The 26,718-nt window shown below is 37.3% G+C and overlaps 1 protein-coding gene, 2 long non-coding RNA genes and 1 other non-coding gene across 6 annotated transcripts; 2 read left to right on the forward strand and 2 right to left on the reverse strand.

Moving 5' to 3' along the window:
* Window positions 1-6,048: 6,048 nt before the first annotated feature.
* On the forward strand, window positions 6,049-6,152 carry LOC147497113 (small nucleolar RNA R71). Its single transcript, XR_015197288.1, has one exon. It is a non-coding gene; the product is annotated as a small nucleolar RNA R71 (small nucleolar RNA).
* A 6,125-nt stretch (window positions 6,153-12,277) lies between these two features.
* LOC147497114 (uncharacterized) lies at window positions 12,278-16,379 on the reverse strand. Its single transcript, XR_015195037.1, has 2 exons — window positions 16,152-16,379; window positions 12,278-12,642 (listed from the first exon to the last, which is right to left on the reverse strand). It is a non-coding gene; the product is annotated as an uncharacterized LOC147497114 (long non-coding RNA).
* A 964-nt stretch (window positions 16,380-17,343) lies between these two features.
* Window positions 17,344-18,010, reverse strand: LOC147497115 (uncharacterized). Its single transcript, XR_015195038.1, has 2 exons — window positions 17,870-18,010; window positions 17,344-17,562 (listed from the first exon to the last, which is right to left on the reverse strand). It is a non-coding gene; the product is annotated as an uncharacterized LOC147497115 (long non-coding RNA).
* LOC147497116 (cysteine-rich receptor-like protein kinase 2) lies at window positions 17,447-21,757 on the forward strand. 3 transcript variants are annotated; one of them, XM_086559826.1, is made up of 8 exons: window positions 17,447-18,203; window positions 18,333-18,947; window positions 19,188-19,301; window positions 19,502-19,641; window positions 19,725-19,935; window positions 20,229-20,463; window positions 20,752-20,914; window positions 21,036-21,757. In XM_086559826.1, the coding sequence occupies exons 2-8, from the start codon at window positions 18,356-18,358 to the stop codon at window positions 21,369-21,371; spliced, it is 1,791 nt and encodes a 596-aa protein (XP_086415952.1). In that variant the 5' UTR covers window positions 17,447-18,203; window positions 18,333-18,355; the 3' UTR covers window positions 21,372-21,757. The 3 variants fall into 3 exon arrangements, with proteins under 3 accessions (XP_086415952.1, XP_086415951.1, XP_086415950.1); XM_086559825.1 differs by having other exon boundaries at window positions 17,909-18,034; window positions 18,196-18,947; XM_086559824.1 differs by having other exon boundaries at window positions 17,914-18,044; window positions 18,196-18,947.
* The last annotated feature ends 4,961 nt before the right edge of the window (window positions 21,758-26,718 follow it).

The raw sequence follows: 26,718 nt of genomic DNA on the forward strand, positions 1-26,718 counted from the left end.
GTGGTGGTTACGGTGGCAGGTTTGAAAACTTGAATTGGTGGGTGTTTTCTTGGTGGAAACGGTTGGAGATTGTGTTGGTGTTTCACAAAAAAGCGTGGGTGGTCTTTCTATTTTGATGTATTCTATTTTTTTTTTTTTTTTTTATTTTGGTTGCTAGGGTTTGAATTTAAATTTGTGACAAGCGGTTGGAGAAGATGACTCGCGATTGGGTTTTGGAAAGGGGCGGCTGTAGGTTGTAGGTGTGCTGAAGTTGGGCCCAAGCCCATTCGATTTTTCGACTTTCGTCGATTTTAAGCATAACTTCAAACTAAATTTCCCGCCGTTATTGGTCGATTTTTCGAATGAGATATGGAAATGATCAGGAGAGAATTTCCAATCCATTGATCCATAAACTACTCTATTCCGACCGTGGGTGACATATAAGATAGTGGAAAACGCCTCGAAGTGCGTGCATGACGTAAGTTATGCGAACGAATGAACACTAAATTAGATGACGTCAACCCCAATGAACTATACTAATGGACCTAAGCAACGCAAAAGGAAGGTTCGAGCAATCCGGATGCAAGGATCGACTGCCCACCCCCAAACAAATTTTTAAACACAAAATTTGTTTACAACGTGGGTCGTTTAAAGTCAGATTCCCAAGACTTGTTGGATTGCTATGTTTATGAGTTTAGATATATATCTATATCTAAAAATGAAAAAAAACAATTATTATTATTTTTTTTTTTTTATTTATTTATTTTTTTATTTTTTAATAAGCAAAAACATTAAGCAAATAAAGACATAATTCACACCATAGAGAAACATGACTCAAAAATCGAGAAAACATGCAAGAGTGGAAAGCGTGAAATATGTGAACCGTGGACTTAGGATCCGGTACTTCTGACCCACACACTCCATAGGGAGGGGCCGGTTACCTTAATGGTGTACTTACCATTAAATGGAAGTGAAAGGAAGTACACCAATGACAAGGGTCATTCCTCATATATAGGGTCTGTAAAAGGACTTCCTCTATATCGGGACGAAGTTACGTGAAAATGTTTTAATCGTTGACCGTTAACTTGAAAAGGTCTTGTTGTCCTTGGGATTTACCAAGGTAATTGCCCCGTAAGGGGTGACTTGATAACCAGAAAAGGACCGGACCAACGGGTTTTAGTTTCCATGGGAAAATATGTAGCGGGGAGTTGTAAAGCAAAACCTTTTGTCCGACCACAAACTCTTTTTGCGCGAAGATATGCTTATCATGAACACGTTTCATGTTAGCTTTATAATCCTTGGCGAGATCGTAAGAATCGCCACGGATTTCTTCAAGCTCATTTAATTGTAACTGCGTTTGACACCCCTCACATCATCAATATTGAAGTTAAGGCTTTTATAGCCCACAGAGCACGGTGCTCTAATTCAACGGGCAAATGACATGGTTTCCCAAATACAAGTCTAAAGGGAGACATACCTATAGGAGTTTTGAAAGCAGTTCTATACGCCCATAAGGCATCCGATAGGCGCCGACCCGGTCTTTCCTATCGGGGTTTCTTGTTGTTTCTAAAATCTTTTTGATTTCCCTATTAGAAACTTCTACTTGTCCGCTAGTTTGTGGATGATAAGGAGTTGCTACTTTGTGTGTAACTCCATACTTTTTCACTAGGGATGCAACAACTCTGTTGCAAAAATGTGTTCCACCATCACTAATGATGGCTTTAGGAATGCCAAACCGACAGAAAATATATTCTTTAATAAAAAATACCACGGTCTTATGGTCATTGCTCACGCAAGCTAGGGCCTCTATCCATTTAAACCGTAGTCCACGGCAACTAGAATATAAATATAACCGTGGGAAACAGGGAAAGGGCCCATAAAATCAATACCCCAAACATCAAAAATTTCTACTATCAAGATTGGATTTAATGGCATCATATTACGCCGTGATTAAGCCCAAAGTTGTTGGCAACGAATACACGTCTTTGCAATGCACTTGGGCATCCTTAAAAAAGGGTAGGCCAATAAAATCCACATTGAAGAACTTTAGCGGCTGTTTTCATTCCACTAAAGTGGCCCACCACACTCTTTGTCATGGCGAACGATAGGACTTCATTATATTCCCACGGGGAATGCAACGACGAATAATCGATCCCGCGACAATACTTAAAAAGGTAGGGCTCATCGGTAGTATAACTTGACTCACGGCCAAGAACTTCTACGTTCATTTCTTATCCAATTATAAGGCATAACATCAGCCGCTAAATAATTTTACGATGTCCGCATACCATGGTGATGAAAAAATAGCATACGATGCTCATCGGAAAAAGAATCCGGTATGGACTCGGAATCACTACTATCGTCATTTGTAAGTCTAGATAAGTGGTCGGCAACTACGTTTTCGACCCTCTTTTTGTCCTTTATTTCTAATGTGAACTCTTGCGGGAGAAGAATCCATCGGATTAATCTGCTTAGCATCCTTCTTTGCAAGAAGGTACCTAGCGGCTGCATGGTCCGTGTAAACTAAAGTTTTAGAACCAACCAAATAAGGCCGAAATTTATCTAAAGCATAAATGATGACTAAGAATTCTTTTTCAGTAGTTGTATAATTCCGTTGGCGTCGTTTAATGTTTTACTAGCATAATAAATAACAGTGGACTTATTATCTAGTTTACGTCCCAAGACGGCACCAAACCGCATAGTCACTAGCATCACACATGAGTTCGAAAGGTTTAGACCAATCGAGAGGTGTATATAATAGGTGCAAGTGGTTAGAGTGCTTTTAAGGTTTCAAAAGCCTGTTTACAGTTAAAATTAAAATCAAAGATTGCATCCTTCAAAAGCGAGGTTAGTTAAAGGCCTAGCTATTTTCAAAAATCTTTAATGAAACGCCTATAAAACCCCTGCATGGCCTAGAAAGGCTCTAATCTCACCGGACGGTCCAGGTGGTTTAGGTAGGTCGCTATCTTATCTAGTTTGGCTTTATCTACTTCGATGCCATCACTAGATACAATATGACCTAGTACTATGCCCTTTTTGACCATGAAATGACACTTTTCCCAATTTAAAAGCGAGGCTCTTTTCTTCACACCGTGTCAAGACCTTAGGCAAGGTTAGACAAACATGCCAAAAAGGAGTCTCCATAGATAGAAAAATCATCCATGAACACTTCCATAAAGTGCTCTACCATGTCACTAAATATATGAAGCATACATCATTTGGAAGGTACGGGGGCATTACAAAGGCCAAAAGGCATTCGTTTATAGGCATATGTTCGAAGGGACATGTGAAGGTTGTCTTTTCTTGGTCATCAATATCAATAATAATCTGAAAATAGCCAGAGTAGCCATCCAGAAAATAATAAAAGGCATGACCAGCTAGACGTTCTAGCATCTTATCTATAAATGGTAAGGGAAAGTGATCCTTTTGTGTCATAGCATTTAAACGTCTGTAATCAATACAGATTCTCCATTTCATAGGACCTTGAGTGACAACATAGTCACCCTTCCCGTTACGTACCATGGTAACTCCCGATTTCTTAGGAACTACATGAATGGGACTTACCCATTCGCTATCGGAGATTGGGTATATAATACCCGCATCGAGTAATCGCAAGACTTCTTCCCTAACCACCTCTTTCATGGCAGGGTTCAAGCGACGCTGAGGTTCGCGAGAAGTCTTCGCGTTATCCTCCAAATGGATACGATGAGTGCAAACATTGGGGTCGATTCCCTTAATGTCGGCTAGGGACCAACCAATCGCAGACCGATGTTCCCTGATCACCCTTATTAAACATGTCTCTTCATCCTTAGTTAACAGAGAAGATATAATTATCGGGTGACTACCATCCGGATCAAGTTGAATATATTTTAACTCCGGGGGAAGAGGTTTAAGCACTGGTGCGGACGGAATGTCCATTGATGTTTCATAAGTGTCCTTATCTTGCGTAATGAAGACTTGCTTAGGTAGCAAGTCTTCGTAATCAATATATGGAGCAACCGGCGGGTCTACAATTGGTGTGGACTCGGGGATGGTGTTGACTTCCTCTAAGTAGGAGTCATTTACAAAATCTGAAGTTCCAAAAGAAAGGAATTTGTACATATTGTTTTCGTGAAACGTGTTGTTAAAATAATCTTGAGCTAAACTCTCGATCATGCTAACCTCCCCATCTACGCACGGCCGGGTAACTGTTTCATCATTTTAAAACATTTTACCTCGACAGAAAGATGGCCAAAAGATAAGGACATCTTTCCATCGCGACAATTTATAAGCGCATTGGCGGTTGCCAAGAAGGGCGCCCTAAAATGATCGATGAGTCATTAGCGACTTCGTATCGAGGATAACAAAATCAGCAGGATAGTAGAAATCCACGAACCTTAACAAGCACGCGTTTTCCACTACACCTTTAGGATACTTAATTGACATGTCCGCTAATTAACGCGCGTTATTTTTGTAGGTTGCATTTCTGTAGACCTATTTGTTTATACAAGTATCACGGGGAGTAAGTTAACACTTCGCCCCGAGGTCTAATAAAGGCGGTCGTCGTGTGGGAATCTCCTAAGGTGCATTTTCTGATGGGGCGACCGAGGGGGTCCTTGTACTTAACAATTCCATTATTTTCGGATAAAGTTGGGAACCGTTCAGTTAAGGCGCGTCTTTAGGTATGTTGGTCTTACGCCTAGTAGTGCACAACTCTTTAAGAAACTTAGCGTGGTTAGGTAGCTTTTAATAGCTTCGAGAAAAGGAAGGTTTATCGTTAGATTCTTGAAAACGCGTTCCTAATTTCCTCAAAGTTTGTATCCCGGTTAGCATGGCTAATTTTTGAGGAACGGTGGTTTCGCTCTATATTTCGCATATGGCTCTACTTGCGTGTAACCTTGGCTTTCGGTTTCTTTGGTTGTGATTTAACCGGGTACCTCTACCGTGGTAGGCTCCTCGATTTCTATTGCGGTATCTAGTTCGATGTCCGGTGTAGGAGATAATCGATGGGGTAACTATAGGCGTAGTTACTTTTGTTATCAACCACTCTTCCAGAACGGAGAGTGGTGATGGCATTTAGGTCACCTACGATTGTAGTTTCCGTACTAGAATTACCGTTTACCTCAAAGGTGTGTTTTTGTTTTAGGGTTTGGTATTGCTTGTCCTGGAAACACGCCTTTTGGTTGGGCTTTCGCTTGGGATAACTGTTGTATGCCCTGATTTATGGATTGTAAAATCTGTTGGTTTGATTGAGTCATTGTCTAGAAAAGTTGTTGGGTAACTTGTATAAAGGCGTCGATACGATCCGGTTGTGTAGGTGTAGTAGTCACGGGTGGTGTGACTGGAACTATCTCTCGTTGATTATTTATGGGTGGGTTGTGATAGTTATTATTATTAACCGGAACGATACCTCTATTGGTATTATAATTATTATAATTATTCTGACCTTGTGCTTGACCTTGTCGTGGTTGCGCTTGGTTGTTATAATTATTATAATTCCCTTGACCTTGTCCTTGTCCTTGTCTAGGTGGAGCTTGGTTATAATTGTTTGCTTGCCTAACGTTTTGATTATTGTACCCTGGAGGTGTTACTTGTTGATTATTTCTCCAACTGAAGTTGGGATGTTGTCTCCAAGGGGCGTTAGGAATAGGATAGTTATTAATAGAGTAAACATTATCTTGTTCTGGTGGTTGTTGTTCATAAGCTAGAGGACAATAATAATCGTCAGGGTGCTCTGGACTCAAACAGAAATTACATGGGTTGGAGTTTACATTCATGACGGGGATAGGCTTTTGTTGAGCAGAAATAGCCTCTACTTTTTTAGTTAGAGATTCGATTAAATTTTTAAGTTCTGGATCGGTTTTCGTCTCAAACATACCGGCGGCCTTTACTGTTGAAGAAGAACTAGCTGAGCGGGGGATATCATCACTACCCCCCCAATTATTATTCCGTTTAGTTTGGTCTTCTAGAAATTTGTAAGCCTCCGAGGCTCCTTTACTTAGGAAACTACCCCCATTCATTATGTCAAGGACTTCTTTATGGTGGTGTAGAAGACCTTTGAAAAAGGCACGAACTAACGTGTCTTTCGCTAAGTTATGATGTGGACACTCTATAAGGAGATCGGTGAAACGATTCCATGCCTCAGAAAATGATTCATGAGGATTCTGTCGGAAAAAATGAATCTTGGAAAGCATTTCATCCGTCTTTAGGGGTGGGTAAAAATGTTCCATAAACAGCTGAACAAGTTTAGCCCACGAGTCCACAGAATTAGGCGCTTGGGCAGTTAACCAAGACGCCGCCTTATCGGCTAATGTGAAAGGGAATACCCTCAGTTTAATTTGTTCCGCACCTACCGTAGGATGATGGAATGTTGTAAGGACTTGTTCAATCCTACGCATGTGCTGATAAGGTTTTTCATGGTCTAACCCATGAAAAACGGGTAACAAATTAAATATGTTTGGGGGGATTCGAAAATCCCCCACTGGGTCTACTAGAACGATGCACGATTTAGGGCTATCGCTCAAGGCTTTGTAAAAGTCGGAGAGAGGAGTCTCTCTTTCTTGACCATTATGTGTCGTATGGTGGTGTGTGTGATAGTAGTTAGAGGTGTGTGGGTGGTGTACTAGATAGACTTGTTTGTTGTCGTGTAATTACGTTTGTTGTTTTTGTTCGACCAGACCTTAATCTCATGCAAGACTAAGTTGAGCTTAACTAAACATGCAACACTCCAAACAATTCTGATATACTAGTAGAAAACCTCTAACTGGAAATGCGAGGTATGGAAGAAAGGAATACCTGATTGCGTCATTGCTTCGCTTATGAATAGCGTCTTGTTTACGCTTGTTCAGTGTATATAGCAGGTTAGAACACTGAAAAATATGAAAGATCAAAGTTCGAATCAAACCTGTGGAAATCCGGAAATTTTAAATTGGAGGCGCTTCGCAAGGCCAAGAAGCCTTCGGCGCTCGAAAGTAATTTTCAGATTATGTGTTTTTAGTATGGTCGCTTTCGGTGAAGTCGAAGTTCCGGTGTTGTTTGAGCGCTGGTCGCGGTGAAGGCTGGTCGCGTGGTAGGCGAAATTCCAATTAACTTAGCTGGTCGGTCGCGCTCTCTCTCCTTATGCGGCATTCTCCGGTATTTTCTCGCGAATTTGTCACGCTTGAAATGGGCAACCACAGTATGAAACAAACAAGGGTGGGTGGGTTTAATGGGACTTAAAAATGACTACTTCTACAAGGAAAACAATGCTAAAGTGTAACTAAGATGGTAGCGGCGCCATTTGATAACTGTAAATTGTATAGTCTACCTACGAAATGAACGATGAATTCACAACGTAAGTAAACTAAAACTATCTTTTACTATCTCAATTATCAAAGCTTCTACTCTCGATGCGAATTGCACTAAGTGGAGTAGGAAGTTCGTTCCACTCCTAGTTCCCTAGCATGGATTGTCTTCTAAGTCTAAGTAAACAGCCTTAAGTCAATGAGAGCTTTACGAAATGTTATGCTAACAAGACGCGTTATTTTAAATAACTAGATATAATAAATAACAAGATAAAATATAAACTAAAGATAATCTGAAGCTACACGAAATACGATTGTTGACTCTAGATAAAGAAATAGAGGGGAATTAAATCCACCTCGAATCCAACTTAATAACCTAGTATAGATTGTCGTATCTCGATTCTTACGTTTTCACGGCGAGAATTTCGAGTCTAATCCCTAGTGTTCATGGCATTCCTACCGGATACTAACTAGCATGTGAGGTCGTCCACCCATTCTCATGGTGAAACACGACCTTCTAGAGTGGAATAGATTCTACTACCAATTCTATACTAACCACTAAGTTTTCATCAAGGCTTCATCAACCCCTCTAATGGAGGTTTAGCCTTGAGTCATCAAACTAACATTTCCCATTGAATCTAAACTAAACATAATGTAAGAAATTGAGATTTACTTAATTAACAATAATGAATCTAATTTTAATGTTTGGAATGGAATAAGAACAAGAATTTAAATTAGATCTAGAATGGAAATGACAAGAACGAAATTGAATAATAACTATTTTATTTATCTAATCAATCAAGAACAATCATTCAAGAATTTAATCTAAAACAATAATTGTAATGGAACTAAAGCTTAATTAATTAATTAAAACTAGATCTAGAATTCTATATATTAATTTAGGTCTAACTAGCTACCATTAACAAAGAGTGAAGCTTTTGTTTTTATACATCCAGATCCAAAAATCGTGCATGGGCTTGGAGCCATGTTTGGGGCCAGAGAATCAGGCCCAAAACCCAATTCTTTCGGTCCAAAAAGGCCTCTTCAGCTGCAGTTCGCTTCAACAGACTTTTCGTCCACTTCTGCTCCTCTGATTGGGTCAAGGTTTGGACCATTGGAAAGCTCTTTCCGAGCCAGTCGTTTTGACATAAGGTAGGCCCAATTCCGAGGTCTGAGTCTAAAGATATGGTCTTCGGAAGTTCTGTTGACTTTGTGCAACCTTTTTTACTTTTGCGTGGACTTTGACTTTTCATCTTTTGACCTGGGCTTTACAAAGGCTTGGTCTTCTTGAATCTTGGCCTTTAATCACCGAACTCCTTAGTAACCAACCATTGCTCCTTTATCTCATCAAAGTGGCACATTCCTCGCACATAATTGACTTTGAAGCCCGGAATACATAAAACACGAATCGGGCCTTAACTCTTACTTATTACTCACATAATTGGTCTAAAAGTATGACTGCTAAGGGGTTAAAACTACAATTTTGGGCTCTTATCAATGAGTTTATGATCATTTTTTTTTGCTGAGAGGGTATCTACCTTTTTGGTGAGAGATTCAATTAGATTTCTGATTTCAGGATCTAATTTTACCTCAAAAGTTCCATTAGGCTTATGATAAATAGTAAATTCCATTTTTGGTTTTACTTAAGTTCGAGATCTACAGTCTGAAGTCCAAAGTCCAAAGCCCGTTAGTCGTTCCATTAAGCTTATGTTGTTTGTTATGTGTGATCATATGGATTGTATATTAGGAGTATAAAGCCATTAATGAACTGTATAGAGTTTTGTGAAGAAGATGAACAGTTAACAGTAAACATCATTCCAAAAAAAAACTTGTATGCGCAGTTGTTTAATTCTGTTCCGATGGAGATCGTCCCGTTCTAGGATGTCTCTCAAATTTAATCCTTAGTTACCGGATACATTAAACTCTGACATATATAAATTTTAGACAGATCCAACGGTGGAGTTTCTGCCGAGGAACGCATAAGCGTGACTGGTCGTAGTATATACTACGCCAGAAAACTGCACTGCGCAGTCATAGGTTTAGGCATAGATTAAGGATGACCACAAATTGGATCTTCCTCAAATTGGATCTGCATATTTAAAACACACAGTAGTCATACCCATTAATATTGGAGGGAAATCCGACGGTGGGATGTCAGTCGAGGCATTGAAATACGAGACTATTGATTTTGGATAAAGTTGTGAATGAATGGAAAATTGTTAATCTATTGAATGGATTGCTGTTTATGATCATTGTGCATGATTTGCTACTGCTTGAAATTAGTATATTTACATAAAAAGTGTAACCTTGGTTTATTTGAATATAAACATGGTAATTGATTGAGTTTGTGCAAATTGTCACTCTTGGGAGTATGTTATAAGAAATATTGCCTGGAAAGTATTGTTGATTGTGGAAATTTATTTTGTTTTGTATAACATATATACTATATGGATGTGAAATCATTAGAAAAATTATGACACTATTAGAATAAGATGGATATTTCCCATACTCATGATATGATGATTATGCATTCCATCTCCAGGAGATGTGACGTGAATGCGAGTGGATACATTTGATGTCTTGACGCATTCCATCCTTGTGAGATGTGACGTAAATACGGGTTTGGATATATTTTATGATGCATTCCATCCTTGTGAGATGAGACATAAATGCGGATTTGGATATATTTTATGATGCATTCCATCCTTGTGAGATGTGACGTAAATGCGGGATTAAAATTTATAGCAAGGTTCCGTCTTTTAGGGGAGGAACTAAAGGTCTTTTGCCTCACTAAGAGATGTGACGTAAACCTTGGATATGTGGATTCATATGATATTTTATGACGCATTCCATCCTTATGAGCTGTGACGTAAATGCGGGATTAAAATTTATGGCAATGTTCCATCTTTTAGGAGAGGAACTAAATGTCATTTGCCTCACTAAGAGATGTGACGTAAACCTTGGTTATGTGAATTTACATGATATTGGTATTTCACGAGTTCAAAGTGCAGAAATGGGAAATGGTCCTTTAGGAAATATAAAAGATGTCTAAGATAATTTCATAAATCATGGGGGGAGGGGGTCTTAATTAAAAAGTGTATTAGTAATTTATATAATACTTGAGACATTATTTTTATATTTTATTGTTATCATTGAATTAACTCTATTTTTGTAGGAGGGTGGGCTACCTAATCCTTATTGCAGGGATGAAGCCCACTCTAGAATGTTAGGCGCTAAGGTAATGTACTGTATACTTTTTAAAATTATTATTTAGATAGTTGGTTATAATGTTATATTAAATTTTATGTATTATATTAGTATGTGCTACATGGATTGCACGTTAAGAGAAACTAGGTTTCTCTTGTCAGTTGGTGACAAAGGATCGATGTCTCTAACGTAGCCGAATGATATAGACGTGGTATACGTAACTTCATGGCAATAATGTGTATTGTTATGAACTATCATGAGCATTGCATTTAGGGCACTCACACCAGCATTTTTAATGCTGACCCCAATTTGTTTTGCATTCGGGGGTATGTTCCTTATGGAACCTAGACCCTTCGCAGGAACCGCAGCAGTAGTAGCTGTTTGAGTTGGAAAACCGTGGAGCTACAGTTAGAGTAGTTGGCTTTGCTTAGGAGCTGTTTTTCTTTAGAGATTCTACCTTTTTTTATTGTATGTTGGATTTTGAGTTAATAAGTTGAGACGTTCTTGTTTATCTTTATTTCGGTTTGACGTTCCTCGACATATCAGGATGATTGTAATTTGGAGGTTATTAATTTTGGATTTATGCAAGTATTCTTATTCCAATATTTGGTTTTTTTTGTTGGAAAATGCATGTTTATCAGAAAGGTATTATCTCGGTTCACACCTCGGGATTTGTAGGATTTGGATGACGTGGAAATAGAGTAAATATCTATTTGTTGTCGATTCGAATTCTACGAAAAATCAGGGTGTGACAATTTTTTTCTACAGTCCAAATCCATGGTTCATAATCTGTATTATCGTTTAACTTAATCGTGTGTATTTCACCAGCCAATCTCTTTAGTAAGTAAGTTATCACTAGCTTGTAGGCCCGTGCATATACACTTTCTCCTTTGAAAACTTGCTCAAGAATATATACAAATTTCATGACAAAATCGTATTAATTGTGCTTTAAAAACTAGTTTTAAAATGGGAGAGATCCCGTTGTTGTAATTTAGAATTGTAATTCTCATTTTTATTTTTTTAGTAGGAGAAGGATTCCCGTTTTAGTTTAAAATTGCTAGAATTCTCTTTTTTAATAGAGAAAGAAATTCCCGTTTTAATAGACGATGAGATGGAATTTTAAAAAAGCGTATGTCTTAGTTGCATTTCCTAACAAATCATTTTAATTGTGCTTTAAAAACCCCGTGTTTAATTGGGGGAGAGATCCCATGATTCCCATTTTAATAGGAGAAGAATTTCCGTTTTAATTAGAAATTCTAGAATTTCCTTTCCAAATAGAAATAAGGAATTCCCATTTTAATAGGAGTTGGATTCCTGTTTTAAGTTGGTTTCTTAAACTCGTTTTAGGTTGGTGATGTGGAATTTTAAAGAAGCTCGAAAATACCTTGTGTGAGCTTTAATATGAAGATAATGTACGCATGTGCATACACACCACCTCTTTTGAAAACTTGTTTAATGGTCATTACTATACATACTATACATACATAAAATTTCTAATAAATTGTTTCAGTTGGGGGAAAGGATTCCCTTTAGTTGCTAACAAATTGTTTTAATTAAGTTTTAAGAATCCGTCTTTTTATTGGGGAGAGATCCCGTTATAATAGTTGACTTAATTTAGAAGTGTAGTTTCTATTTTAATAAGGAAAACATTCACGTTTTAATTAGAAGTACTAGATTTTTCATTTTCAGTTGGGTGGAATTCCCGTTTTAATTAGAAGTGCAAGAATTTCCCTTTTTAATAGGGAAAGAATTCTCATATTAATAAGAGATGACGTTTAAAAGAGCAAGAAAAATACCTTTTGTACGAGCTTTAATATTAAGATATAGAATTAAAATGGAATTCCAAGAATTGTCTATAATAAGATCATATACAAATTTAGTGTTGTTATTTGGGGAAAGTGTCTGTCACACCCCAAATTTTCAAAAAATTAAAAATAGGAAATTATCCACACCCTATTCCATCTTCTGAAAATCCAGGATAAAACAAAACCCTAATAACCCATTAACAACCACGATATTAAAATATGAGATCAAATTAAAACCAAACGAACAACTCTTAATGTACAAATTCAAGAATTTACTAAACCACTATTACATCTATTTCAAATCAAGACTTATAATTCATAAAACTTATACCAGTAAGACTCCAAGAGTGAATCCCAATCAAGCGTCTTCATCCACTGCATTCCACCATCTATGTTCCCAATAACACACCCACATTGCAAAACAAAGCAAACATGGGTTAGCAAATTGAATTTGCTGGTATGAGTAGACTAACAACAAAATATATATAATAATCTTTCAAATTAATAAATATAACATTACCAACCATTTCAACTTGGAAGACAATATAGTTCTATTTTCCAAAACGGCGTGTAGTTTCTTCCCAAGTAAGATTTCAATCCCAATATACATTTCCAAGATAACTCATAACAGAAATACCACTTATTACATACACATATGATAACTTAATTAAATATTGGTTTGATACACATTACCTTTAAGTCACCACGACGTCTCAGGGTAGGATATTTACGTCCCTGCATAAAAGATTAACAGATCCTACCCTCTTGCTAAAACAGAGTTAGACAGCACTATAAACGGATTTATCTCAACCAGTCAAATTTTCATTCATCATCAAACCTCATTTAAGACATTGAAGTCTAATTAATACAACATAGTTCGTCCCGCATATTCGGGGAATACTACTTATCATACCACCTATATCAAGGGTAGTCATTCACATGACATTATTACGTCATAAAGTTTCCAAGTGCATAACTATATATCTCAGATTATTACAAGTCATTAATGCTTTCATAATAGCATATCATTTTAGAGTCATTCCACAATCACAGAAAAGATCACAAGCATTCAATAATATTATTCCCAGTCACACTTCACATCCATAACCTCACACAAACCACCTCTATATTTCTTTGTAAGAAAGCATATACATCATAATACATAAATATTCATAGGCAATAACTCATTCATACATAAAATCAATATTTCACTTTGCTTATTAATTATCTCGTTGACTCATTTATAAACAGACTCAACCCAACCTTTAGTTCCTACTCCACGATTTGCACTCCACACATTTGCCAAATCATACATACACGTGTGCCTCTCTCCCACCGAGTATCACTATATCACAGTCATCTCTGGGCTTTCCATACACATAATCACAGCCTCTTTGGCCATAAAATTTCAGGTCATTCATGGCACATTCAATAAATACCTTGGGTCATTCCCGCCACATTCAAGGAATACCCATCATAACACTAACGGGCCATTCATGACACATTCAATGAATGCCTTGAGTCATTCCCGCCACATTCAAGGAATACTCAAATCTACATTCCCGTACATTCAAGGAATACGACTAACCCGCAAGGCGAATACCTTAGTTCCTCTCTAGGGCAGTCCAAACTATTGGGTCATTCATGGCACATTCAATGAATACCCATCTATCATATGACATCACAAGTCATAATATCTCATTACCAAATCCTGAGGCGTGGAGAGTTCTAAAGATGTGGGCGACACATTAAAACATTATTATAATTTATAATTATACTAGCATTACTCATGTCAAAACAGACCACACATGCAGAGAGTCATTTTCGCGCGTCAAGGCAAATCAAGCACTTAAATATCATTGAATTTAAACAGACTTATAATCAAACAAATACAATTTACATAACCACACTCATATACACAATATCGTAAACAAATAGTTCATTAGCCCAAATTCAAGTCCACACACACTAATGTCCAAAACAGATCCACATATACTAAAGTCTATATTCATATACAACTTCTATCTCACACATATATATTTATGTAGTCTCAAAACAACTGTAATTTCTAACACAATCACATAATTATTACACAAACTAATATATATATAAAGTGCAGCCACTACACTACACTATATCTATAATAGTGTATATATATATATATATATATATATATATATATATATATATATATATATATATATATATATATATATATATATAGTGTAGTGTAGTGGCTGCACTTTTTGCTCAAAGTGCTTGCATTTATCCAAATCTTTCAAGATTGGAATCAAGCCTTCGTAGTTCTTACCAGTCACATAGTTAATGCTATAATTTTTCTTACATTCATCCAAATGACATGTAACTTAAATATTTAGAAACTAGGGTATGTAGATATACTTTTTCATGTAGAACTCGAAGTCCCAACCTCAGCCCATCTAGAAGAAAACTTAAGTTGAAAACGGTAAAAATCCTAATTTTTCAGCAAACTAGATTTCTGACAGACTATCTTCCAAATGACACAACGCTTTCCACAGGTGTCCAAATGTATCAAGGATTTTTGCGTTGAAAATCTAACACACAGAACTTACTTTCTTATGTCTTACAAAAATACTCAATCTCATTCTAAATGTTCAATAACTAAGCTCGAACACAGTGCACAGAAACTGATTTCTGACGCACTGTTTTCTGCCAGTCAAACTTCCAAACACCATAATTAATTCCACGGGCCTTGGAATGCGGTGAGGCCAATTGGAATAGAAAGCAGACTTCCAAATATTATTTTTTTATGTTTTATAAAAATTCTAACTTAAACTCTAACTAAATTAAAACTGGACTTGAACACAGTGCGTAGAAACTGATTTCTGACGCATTGTTTTCTGTCAACCAAACTTCCAGACATCATATCTACCACCACAGACCTCTGAATGCGACGAGGCCAATTGGGTTGGAAGAAGACACAGAAAACTCACTTTTTCATGTTTTGGTGAGAGTTTGAATCTGACCCTAACTATGTGAAAACTCTATTCCAAACTAAGCACAGACCGGATTTCTGAAATAAGAAAATTCTGACGTGCCAACTTCCGAACACCGTAACCATATCGACAAACCTCGGAATGCAACGAGGTTAATTGGGTTTGAAAGCAGACTTCCAGACCTTACTTTTTTCATGTTTAAAATAAAACTAGTTCAAACTCTAACTAAACCAAAATTGAGCTCGAAATCAGACCAGAACTAAGCTTATACTTTCTGACATCTAAAAGAGAATATCTAAAGTACTGCAAGTCAATTGGTATAAGGATTTAATACCGACTGTACCATCTAGATCGACCCATCCTCATATAATATATACACCAGTAGCCATTGTCAAATATTCCTTATCAAAATCCAACCTTTACTTATTATGTATAAGACATTTAAATGCAATAAAGCCAGGAATAGCTCACATATCACAAAAGGTCAGAAGCCTACAAAGACATGCAGAGAATACCATTATACCTTCTCATATCTAAAAGTCACATTAGAATCAAATAATTACTTGTTATGCCCTTCAACTACTCATGATAATATATCTGCGCCACTAAAAGCAAACAAGGTTTGACAATCATCAATGGATATAACAGACCCCCTTTTTATGAGAAACCAATCTCTAACATATAACAATTGCTCACTTCAATCAGTTGACCAACAATTTAATGAATTCCATATACAATTACCAATCAATACATAGATAACCAAAAGAACGCGTATGCGTCAATATGCGATTTAAGTCTTTGAGCACTTTAATAGATTTAAATCCCATAATTTCAAGTAAAACAATTCAATGGCTTAATTAGTAGAAATCAGTTAACAATCCATTAAAATTGATTTAAAACAAATTAAAATTTAGACTACTCACCGATATCACAAAACTTGAGATTGTATCTACTAGAGAAAACTAGAAAAACCGTCGTGCCAATACTCCTTAGCTTATTCATTCTTCCTCCAACTTTTATCTCTGTCTCTCTCACTCAAGCACTCTCCCGGAGTAAACACTCCTCTTTTTTTCTTGTACATCTCTATCTGTTTTTCTCTTGTATTTCAAAAACCAGAAAAACCAACAAAAAAGGAGAGTTCGGTTGTAACCAAACCCCTCTAACTCTCCCACGTTTTTATCTTATCTTATTTTATCTTTATCCTTTTTTTTTTTCTTTTTAATATTATTATATTTTTTTTTAAATCCTAATAAATAGAGAAAAATAAAGAAAATAAACGGAGTGTTATAGTGTAACTCGTTTGTTTGCAATGTATAAAAGGTATGCAATTGTACGTCCTCTTAGATATTTATGTTTCGACCATGTTTGACTACCATACAAGGAAGAAATTTGATCCCCTTTTTCATCTTGAACTCATGATTTTTTTTCCACCATGAGTAAGCTCCAGCTTTGACTTTAGCAACAAGAAAATTAGTGAAAGGGAAATATTTAGACAGATTTGGTTCATTCGGAGATGATCTTTCAACAAACTTTGGAAACACAATGCTTTGTGTTGAAAGTAAGAGTTTTTGAAACCGAGTCCTCCCAGCATTTATTCCTACTGAGATATGTGCTTTAGTATTACCTAAATCATGTACTCCCTACCCAAAATTAGCCAGGAACTTATCAATCTCATTACAATCTTGTTCAGAAAACGAGTTTGCATATTGTAGATGGGTATAGCAGCAGTTAAACTTTTGATTAAAGTTCTGTGACTAGCTTTAGAAATCAACTTATTTTTCCAATTTCCTAGTTTCTTTGAAATGTTTTTGAGATATCACTTTGATATTATGAATTAGAATATACCCCTCTCGAGCAATCATCAAGTATTCTAGACATGGGTGTCAATAGATCGGTTTGTATTGGATTTTAGAAAACCCATAACCGGACCAATAATATAATAGGGTATCCAAAACGGTGTAGTTTAAGCATGAATAGGCAGCAAATCCCTCTAAGAGCTTATATACTATAAATTGATGTATATTATAAATTTATAAACACAAATAATATAAAATAAAAAGAAATGAAAAGATTACAAGGCATGGACAAATATCAAGCGGAAACGCCCAAACAATATTATTGACAAGTCCCCATATTAATTATTTCTTTTTTCCTAGAAAATTGAGAAGTTGTCTTACTTTGACCCATCAAAAGGTGTCTGACTTGACCCATCGTCCTCAAGCTCTAGAATGAAGATATCCAGTGACCATTGAAATCCACAAAACCACATCCGGTTCACATAACTTTTCAAAAACTCGTAAAACATCTCCCATCTCTCTACACTTGGGAAATAATCTGAAAACAGTAAAATCAATCAATTCCTAAATTACATCAATTCATTTCAGCCACAAAATTTATAAATAAATATGCCAAAATAAATCATAAATAATACTCAAATGCCATTTTATCGAAAGTGGTTGGGAATCATATGGTTCCCAAACCAGTTCACAAACCAATATTTTATTGGAACAAAACTGAAACCGTTTTTTTATGGGTATGGTTTGGGTTGGTTATCACTTGTCACTTATCAGTCACGGTCGTTGCATGTAGAAGAAAGCGCGTAAAATCTTCTCAACAAAATGAAAACAAAGTCAATTCTTACAAATCCAATTTCTTCCAACCAGAATGAAAATTCTTTTCCATATTTACTTCCTTGACCACCACCTGCAAATCGTCCAATACATATCTTTCATTCTCATTTACAAGAGTGGAGGTAGCAGCATCGTTTGCACTTCTTCAAAGGATTACCATATTTTCTGCTTGGAAAGTACGTACACGTATGATCCCACCCCACTCTTAAATGAACATCTTTCTTTAGTGAATCGATTCTGCTTGGATTTTTTTTAATAAGGGCTAAATTATAGCCTTAGGCTGGTTCATTGTCTGAATCCTGATATCCAAATTCCGCTTGTTTTGCTTTCCAAACAGAGCACCAGGTTAGTTAATGAAGAAAGCTTTGTTTATTCTGGTCTTATGTCTACTAGTAGAGAAAATATTATCTCAACCCAGAGCTCAAGTAGTTGAATTCAAATGTGGAACACTACTTATGCACAACGCTTCTGCAGCTGTTTCCATCCTCGTTGCGGTAATGGAGAATTTAAGTGGCCTGATGCGGACCACTGGTTTTGGAATAACGAAAGGGGGCACTGGACCAGATTCGTACTATGGCCTTGGTCAGTGTTATGGAGACCTCAACTTGCTTGATTGTGTACTGTGTTATGCTGAGGCACGTGCTCGTTTACCCGGATGCTTTCCTTACAACTCTGCACGTATCTACCTTGATGGTTGCTTTATACGTCTCGCGAACCATACATTCTATGATGAAATCACAGGTCCAAAAGACAAGACCATATGTGGGAATACAACAACGAAAGACAATAAGTTCCAAGAGTCCGCAAGAAGAGCTTTGCAGGAAGCAGTTACAGCCGCACCAAATAATGAGGGATTTGCAAGGCCTAAAGTGTCGGTGTCAGGATCAAAGAATGAGTCAGCATATGTGCTGGCAAATTGTTGGAAGACACTGAATCCAAGCTCATGTAGAGCATGCTTGGATAATGCATCAGTGTCCCTTACGAAATGTTTGCCGTGGTCAGAAGGGCGACGTCTGAATACAGGGTGCTTCTTACGATACTCGGACAGAGACTTTTTGAATTCAATACAGCGTGGTGGTGGTTCAAAACGTAAGAAATCAAATTTACATCTGTTACAATTTATTACTTTTTTCAATACTGGTAAATAACATTAGAATTACTAAACCAATATCACTTGTCGATAGCTGAATCATGTTGGGTTCTCCGAGTACAGTACACTTTTACTAGAAGAAGTACTATTATATATGCCATTTCCTTATGGGAACTTACTCTTTCAATTGTTCCTATGTGCGATTACCTGATTATGTGTTTGCCTGAATCATTTTGCAGCCAGCAAAGGAGTAGTTATAGCTATTGTTGCGAGTTCTGTTGCTGTTTTCGTAATTGGGGCAGTTATTGGACTTACAATTAGGAAGAATATGATACTACAAAGGAAAAGAAGAGGTAAACACGTATTGATAGTAACTTATACGAATATCAAGGAACTCTATATTATTGCATTACAGCTGTGATTAGTGGATATCATGAGGTTGAGTTTACTTTGAGAAAAGAAAGGGTGGTGAGACAATATTCCTAATGCTGTATTGGAAAGCTTTGGTGCGACAAATAATCTCTATTCAATTCGTTATTTTCTTACTTTATAGGATCAAGTGACATTGTCAAAATGTCAAGAACCTTGAATGACAGTAGCTTGAACTTCAAGTTCTCGACACTTCGGAAGGCCACTGGAAATTTTAATGATTCAAATAAACTTGGCCAAGGAGGATTTGGAATAGTTTACAAGGTAATTTTTCCCAGTTACACACAAATAGATTCCAACTATTGTTATTGTTATCTTTCCACTGAGTTTAACACGATTTCCCATAGGGAGTTTTGGCTGATGGAAGGGAGATTGCAGTGAAAAGGCTATTTGTTAACAACAGACAGAGGGCTTCTGATTTTTATAATGAAGTTAACTTGATAAGCACCGTGGAGCACAAAAATCTTATCAGGTTGTTGGGTTGCAGTTGTTTCGGGCCTGAAAGTCTCCTTGTTTATGAATTCCTACCAAACATGAGTCTCGATCACTTCATATTTGGTAATTCTTCTCATGATTTTTAGTAGATGTTTTAACACGAATAGATCTAGCTAGTGAAAATTTGTTTCTGTCAGTTGACAATGGTTCCTAAGTACGTATATAATCTTAAATTTTTGAGCATTGAACATAAAAGGAGATAGGGTAACTTGTCTGGAAATGAATATTTTAGAGGCCAATATAATAGTTACTTATATTGCTAAGCAAATTGTGCTGCTCCCTGAGCCCGTCTTACTTCTATTTGTTTTCTTGTCATTTTTATCTTTTTTTTTTTGGGTTTCCCATAAACCCGACAGATGCAAACAAGGGTAAAATGTTAAATTGGCAGAGGAGATTTGACATAATCATTGGAGCAGCAGAAGGTTTGGTTTACCTTCATGAGAACAAAAAAGTAAGAATCATCCACAGAGATATAAAATCCAGCAACATTCTGTTGGATGCGAAATTCCGGGCTAAAATTGCAGATTTTGGATTGGCGAGGACTTTCCAAGAAGATAAAAGCCACATTAGCACTGTCATTGCAGGAACATTGTAAGTACTGAAGTAGTTATTTACTTTATGGTTTCATGTAAATAGAATGCTAAACATATGGCTTCTTGAAACATTCTTGTCACAATAAAAAGCAAGTGGCGCAATCTAGTGGGAATGTCCTATGCACTCATAGATGGTATATATCAATAGGCATACTAGTTCAATTTGCATTTAACTATAATATCTACAAAGATGCTTTCTAGAAATTAAATGTATGACTTGACCGGCTTTCGCATTTGTTCAAATTTGGACAAAATATACGACTAACTTTATTGTTTAAATCTACAGAGGGTATATGGCTCCTGAGTACCTAGCCTATGGTCAATTAACAGAAAAAGCAGATGTCTACAGCTATGGGGTGCTTATACTAGAAACTATTACTGGAAGGCAGATTAATAGAGTAAAAAACAATGAGTTTTCTGATAGCCTTTCTGATAGTCTTGTTATAGCTGTAAGTTTCTAAACTTCATTGCTCCAAAAGATTTGGATTTTGTCACTCCTGTCATTCACTCATTATTTGAAAACCTATTTATTTTTGTTTATATTTTTTTTATGCCATTTGATTGTGATAGGCATGGAAGCACTTCCAACAAGGAACAACAGAGCAAATCATCGATCCAAATTTGGGCAATAGTAATAGCGGCTACATAAAGAATGATATTTTGACGGCGTTGCATGTCGGACTTCTCTGCACACAAGAGGTTCCTTCATTGCGACCATTCATGTCAACGGTTCTAAAAATGTTGTCAAAGAGGGACGAACCACTTCCTGCACCCAGCAATCCTCCTTTCATTGATGAAAAGACCATGGAAGTTAATGACAATTTTGAATATTCATCGCACCCATTCAATGCCTCATTTCGTCCCTCAGTTGCTACTATGTCTCACAGTGCCTTCTATCCGAGATAAGATCAGAGATATGAATTTTGTCCATTTTTCAGTTGTACATGAGATGTAGCTACGTCCTTATATCGTCTTCTGTTGGAGGACAGCTTCATGAACCTCTTGTCCCATAGCAAAAAGAAAGAGGCAAAGACAAAGGGGCAATTGTATAGTAGTGTATAGTCTAGCATAAGAGGTTTCAGAGATTGCGATTAAAAGAAATTCATACAACCGAAAGAATGCACCATGCTTGCATGTGTTATAATTTTTTAATACTTCCTATTTCATGGAATTTGTTAGCAAATGAGCATGTGCACTCTGTAATCTGTATGTAAAGAATCAGGCTTTGGTTGTAGCAAAAATATTGAGTTTTCTTTTTTCTATGAATACATGAGAGCTACTTTAAGCAGTAACATACACGAAAAAATAAATTAAAGAAATTGTAGAGATGAGTTCTCTCGCGTATCCTTTATATAAGCTCCATTAGATTTAAGGAATACAACCCAAGAGTCTCAAGTTACAATTTAATTACATAGGTATACTAATGCCTCGGGGTTAGGAATACAAACAATCCTTCTGGTGGGCATCCACATGCAAACACAGTATAAGGGACATCTCACTAGTCACATGATGTGCACAAGATTCACATGCAACAACTTCTCCAATATAATGCGACCCACAGACATACGAGCGTCCGTCACACTCGCAAACAACTCCGAGCACTCGCTATATCAGAAAACTCGCATACTCAACAACTCAATGACTCATCACTCGATTCCATCTCGTGGCGTCATCACATGCCACTGTCATTATTACTATCTTTATCCTTCAGCCCCCTTTCTGCCGTAAGACATGCACCATTACAGCCATCCACTATCATTACGGAAAACACTATCATTATACCATCATTATACCCTATGCCCACTCAGATAAACCTAAACGCCTACTATCCACGTGTTTCTCATAGACACATGCCTCTCATCTTGACCGTACATCTATACTCATCAGTACACATGTCGCATCAGATGCACACTCTCAATGACTATAAAAGCCACCCTCTAAGAGCTATGTGTGGCTTGATTGCAATCTCACTAACACAGTGTTGGATATGTAGGCATCTTCTGACTCATGAAGAGCAGCCATTAATACCAAACAAAACCATTCCCTCTTTATTATCCCAACTTAAAAGCTAAGAATTAAGTCTTAACATTTGGTGTAAATTTAGACATTTACATTTGGTGTCGTATGTGTTTGATTCCTTGAGAATCTGACAACTCACTCAACTTTATCCCTACCAATCCCCTCCCTCCGTCCCCCCCCCGCCACCATCACAGTTGAACTTGTCGATCAATTATGATTACTACAGGAACAATACGATGCCTTTAAGGTGACTCACCCAGATTCACCCGCCAATGGTTCTGAAGCAGACAATTAGGCTGAAGCTGCCATTTTAGCTGCTGCCCCATGTCTCCCCACCATCACTGATTTGCATGGGAGCAAAGATATATCTCAGGTCGTCATGCACACCCTCCAAAAATTTGATGATTCTCCCCTTACCGAAGAGATCCAAGAGACTGTTGCCTCCTTACATTTCTAACAACCAAAGTTCATGATGTACGATGACTCTACTTGCCCTTTTGAGCACATCAAGAGTTTCCTCTAGCATTTGACAATGTACACGCACCTAGATGGGCTACTGTGCCGACTTTTCCCCTCCACCTTCAAAGGACTAGCTCTTAAATGGTTTTTTGACCTGCCTGCCACCTCCATCGCTAGCTTCTCTACCTTCAAAACCCTTTTTGACTAGGAATTTTATCATAATCGCCCCAAACAACCCACAATGGCCACCATTATAAAAACCCAGCATTGACCCTTTGAACCACACGAATCTTACCTCCAACGCTTCAAGAAAGTTGTTCTATCACTCGACCACTCCGCCCCGAGTCGGTCAGCATCATTGCCTTCTGGAATGGCCTCACCCCCACTTTTCCACTCAGCCGTTATTTGCTACAAGGCGTCCTAACCACTTTAAGTGCTCTGTATAAAAAAGTGGACCTCGACCCAAACACCCCTGGGACCCTGACAGTGATCTTTATCCCAGTCAGCCCCCACGCTCTTCACCAGCTCCTCGCACCCAGCCTCACGTGTACACACCTCTTAACCGTCCCTTGTCCCACATTTACAATCATTTCAAGAACGCCTACTGGTTCAAACCTGGTGTTCAACTTATCTGAGAAATTCCTGATCGCCCCTACTGTCAATTCCACGACATTTGTTCCCATCCCACCGACCAATGTCGCGGCCTGAAGAATTACATCTAGTACTTGATTGACCAAGGCAAGCTAGCTGAATTTGTTGATTACCCACAACACCCACTTGAGCAACTATTACTAGCCAATCGCCCCCGTCCGTGCTCCCTGGTCCATCAACACAATCCTGTCCCCACTCGTTGCCGCTCTCAGTCACCAAGGTGACGACACTCACTACCTCTTGCCTCAGCTATTCAACAAAATCACCTGCCTGTTCCTCTGACCCATGCAGATAACGACTGCGTCATCGACACCATCAGCTAAGCAGAAAAATCCACTCCAGCTTACTTTCACCGAGATAAACGCCATCAAATAGGCGACAAGAATCACTACTACAATCTCACTCACACTCAAACTTCCATAGTCCCTCCCATCAAAGGACTCAGCCAAGCCATCCTCTACTTCACCGATGACGACCTCAACAAAGTCTACACCCCCCACAACGATGCACTCGTTGTTCAATTGTGCATTAAAGGTGTTAGTGTCCACTGCATTCTTGTCGACCCTGGCATCTTCTCCGACATCCTTTATTATAGCACCTTTTAGAAACTTGGTTTACCCGACTCTGTGCTCATCCCAACAGGTGGCCCCATCTATGGATTCAACGGCCTACGTACCGACCCCAAAGGTGACGTCTTACTGTCCGTTTCTATCGTCGACCAAACAGGATATTGCTAGGGTTATATACTAAAAGCATTACTTTTGTATTAACTCTAATTCTTTATATTTTAAATGAGAATCATATGAGCAAATATTATGCATATTATATATGTTATTAGTTATATGCATGTGTCTAATACTTTATGTTGTAGATGATATGGTGTGAACACACATAAGATCATATCATCAGTATCTTATAAAGTATAAGTAATCGTTCACAACCTAGATGGATTTAGACAAACTATTGGTACGGTTGTAGTATAATTTGGTATTAGTCTATCTTAACTATAGGATTACACTAGTACACTTTGTGTGTAACAGGACCAAGTGAGGTTGTTTCTTTTTATACTGACTATATAAGAGAACAAACGCTTCTGTTATTATAGATGCTTGTCCTCTTAATCCGGATATAATAACGGGCACTTACGTGCATTGTATATTGCTTTAAATCATCAATGAGTGAGATTTATTTGTGAATCAACAAACCCGATGGATTGGGTAATGACATTATATGTAAGGTGTGATGTTGATTATAGAAGAAATCCGTGTCCCGCAAGAAGTTGGGCTGATGATGTCCCCTTGAGAAGCTCATAAGGATTGTTATGTAAACCCTGTAGGTGGATTTAATCCGACATGACAATGAGGTTGAGTGGTACTACTCAAGGACATAAGAAGTTGATTAATGTAGTTGTCAATAACTTGACTTAATCAACGGACATTCGATATCTTAAACACGGGGAGATCCACAAGCATATAATATGGAGCCCATAAATGCTAACACGTAATTTGGGATTAGGGCGGTAGTGCAACAATGGCCTTTAGTTGAATAAGCCATTTGTTGACGGACTTGGGTCGTGTGTTCTGGGCGAACATGGGAAGCCCAAGCTTGTCAAGAGGCCCAACCCTAATTTCTCCTCATGGTCCATGTTGTAGCCTATAAATAGAAACCCTTTTTCTATTGGCCGAAATTACTATTCATTTGATTTGAAAAGAGAGGCAAGAAAAGATAGATCCAAAATTGGTTCTAGCTTTGTGAGAAAGAAGGGGGTTGGTAGATCGTTGCCCACACAACGTCCAATCTATTGAAAGAAATACAACAAAAGATCAAGGGGTTGATTGTTGATTCGGATTCATAGCTATTGGATTATCAGAGTTATCAAGAAGCCGGGTTTACAGGTATGTTTTCCATTCCAAAACCGTGAACCCCATTAATTCCGCTGCACGTGGGTTTTCGCGGTTTGTAGAAATTTGCATTTTGAAATAACGGTTCCTATAGATATGAAGTAACCATGAGCACTCACTTCAGTGTCCTCGATATCCCTTCCTCTTACAACACCATTTTAGGGTGTCGCTAGATCCATAGCATGCGCGTTGCTCCCTTTACTTTGCATCAAGTCATTCGTTTCCCTAGTCCCAATGGCATCATGGAACTCCAAGGCGATCAGCTCCAAGCACAACATTGCAACCAAACTGACTCCAGCAGACACTCTGTACCACACGGTGTTTACCCTACTGATTTGGACGAATTCTTTGAATATTTAATTCTGTTGTCTAGAACTTGTCAATCAACAAAAATCTCAAAAATTGCTAATCAATAAAATATTATTAAAATAGCGGTAAGTGAGGTATCGATCCACATCTTGAAATGAATAAATGAGGGAGAAGAGATTTCATAAACCAATAGCTAACTTGGTAATTAATATTTAAACAATTATTGAGAATTTCTAATTTTTTTTTATCTAAACTAAAATAAAAAATAACTTGTAAGGAAATAATAACTAACTAAAACAATTAATTTTCAAAGATCAATTTATCAAAACCCTTGGTAGAAAGTTACTAACTCACCAACAATTCTTGCATTTCATTTTTATACCTCTTGTTAATTTCTCTGAAACTTCACTAAATCTTAAACTCTAGTTCTAGAATTAGTGGAAAATATAACTTTAAGAACATAATAAAACACCTCAATATTAAATTCAATCCTCTATTCTCTTTGACTCCAAATGATGAATTTTTAGGTATTCAATGTCCATAATAAGAAGTACAAAAAATCTCAAAAATCCCTTAATAACTAATAAAGTTGAGTCATCTAAAAGATTTTTAACAAAAAGAATAAACTAACAATGGAAAATGCCTCATATTTTCCACGGTAATAGAAACCATGCACATTTATTCTTAGTGTAAAAATCAATTAAAAAGAGATATCATTGGATTTCATGAAAAACATATATAGTAGAGATTCTAACAAAAAGGACAAAAACAAAATAACAAGAATTTCATGGAGAGCTTTCACTTTCCACCATGGGGTGGAAGCTTAGCCCTCCGATCCATGCTATTAATTAACATGAAAGAATAATTAAACACGAGATATAATGAATATTGAAACCGCCTTTATTGCTTTGATG

The sequence above is a fragment of the Coptis chinensis genome, chromosome 5 (assembly GCF_015680905.1).
Source record: "Coptis chinensis isolate HL-2020 chromosome 5, ASM1568090v1, whole genome shotgun sequence".
NCBI lineage: Eukaryota > Viridiplantae > Streptophyta > Magnoliopsida > Ranunculales > Ranunculaceae > Coptis > Coptis chinensis.

What these genes read in the sequence shown, in the direction of transcription:
- LOC147497116 (XM_086559825.1), top strand. Translation starts at nt 18,212, where the DNA reads ATGAAGAAAGCTTTGTTTATTCTGGTCTTATGTCTACTAGTAGAGAAA. An exon ending in ACTACAAAGGAAAAGAAGAG is followed by an intron (nt 19,302 to 19,501) that starts GTAAACACGTAT and finishes CTTACTTTATAG; the next exon opens with GATCAAGTGACATTGTCAAA. An exon ending in CTGATAGTCTTGTTATAGCT is followed by an intron (nt 20,915 to 21,035) that starts GTAAGTTTCTAA and finishes TGATTGTGATAG; the next exon opens with GCATGGAAGCACTTCCAACA.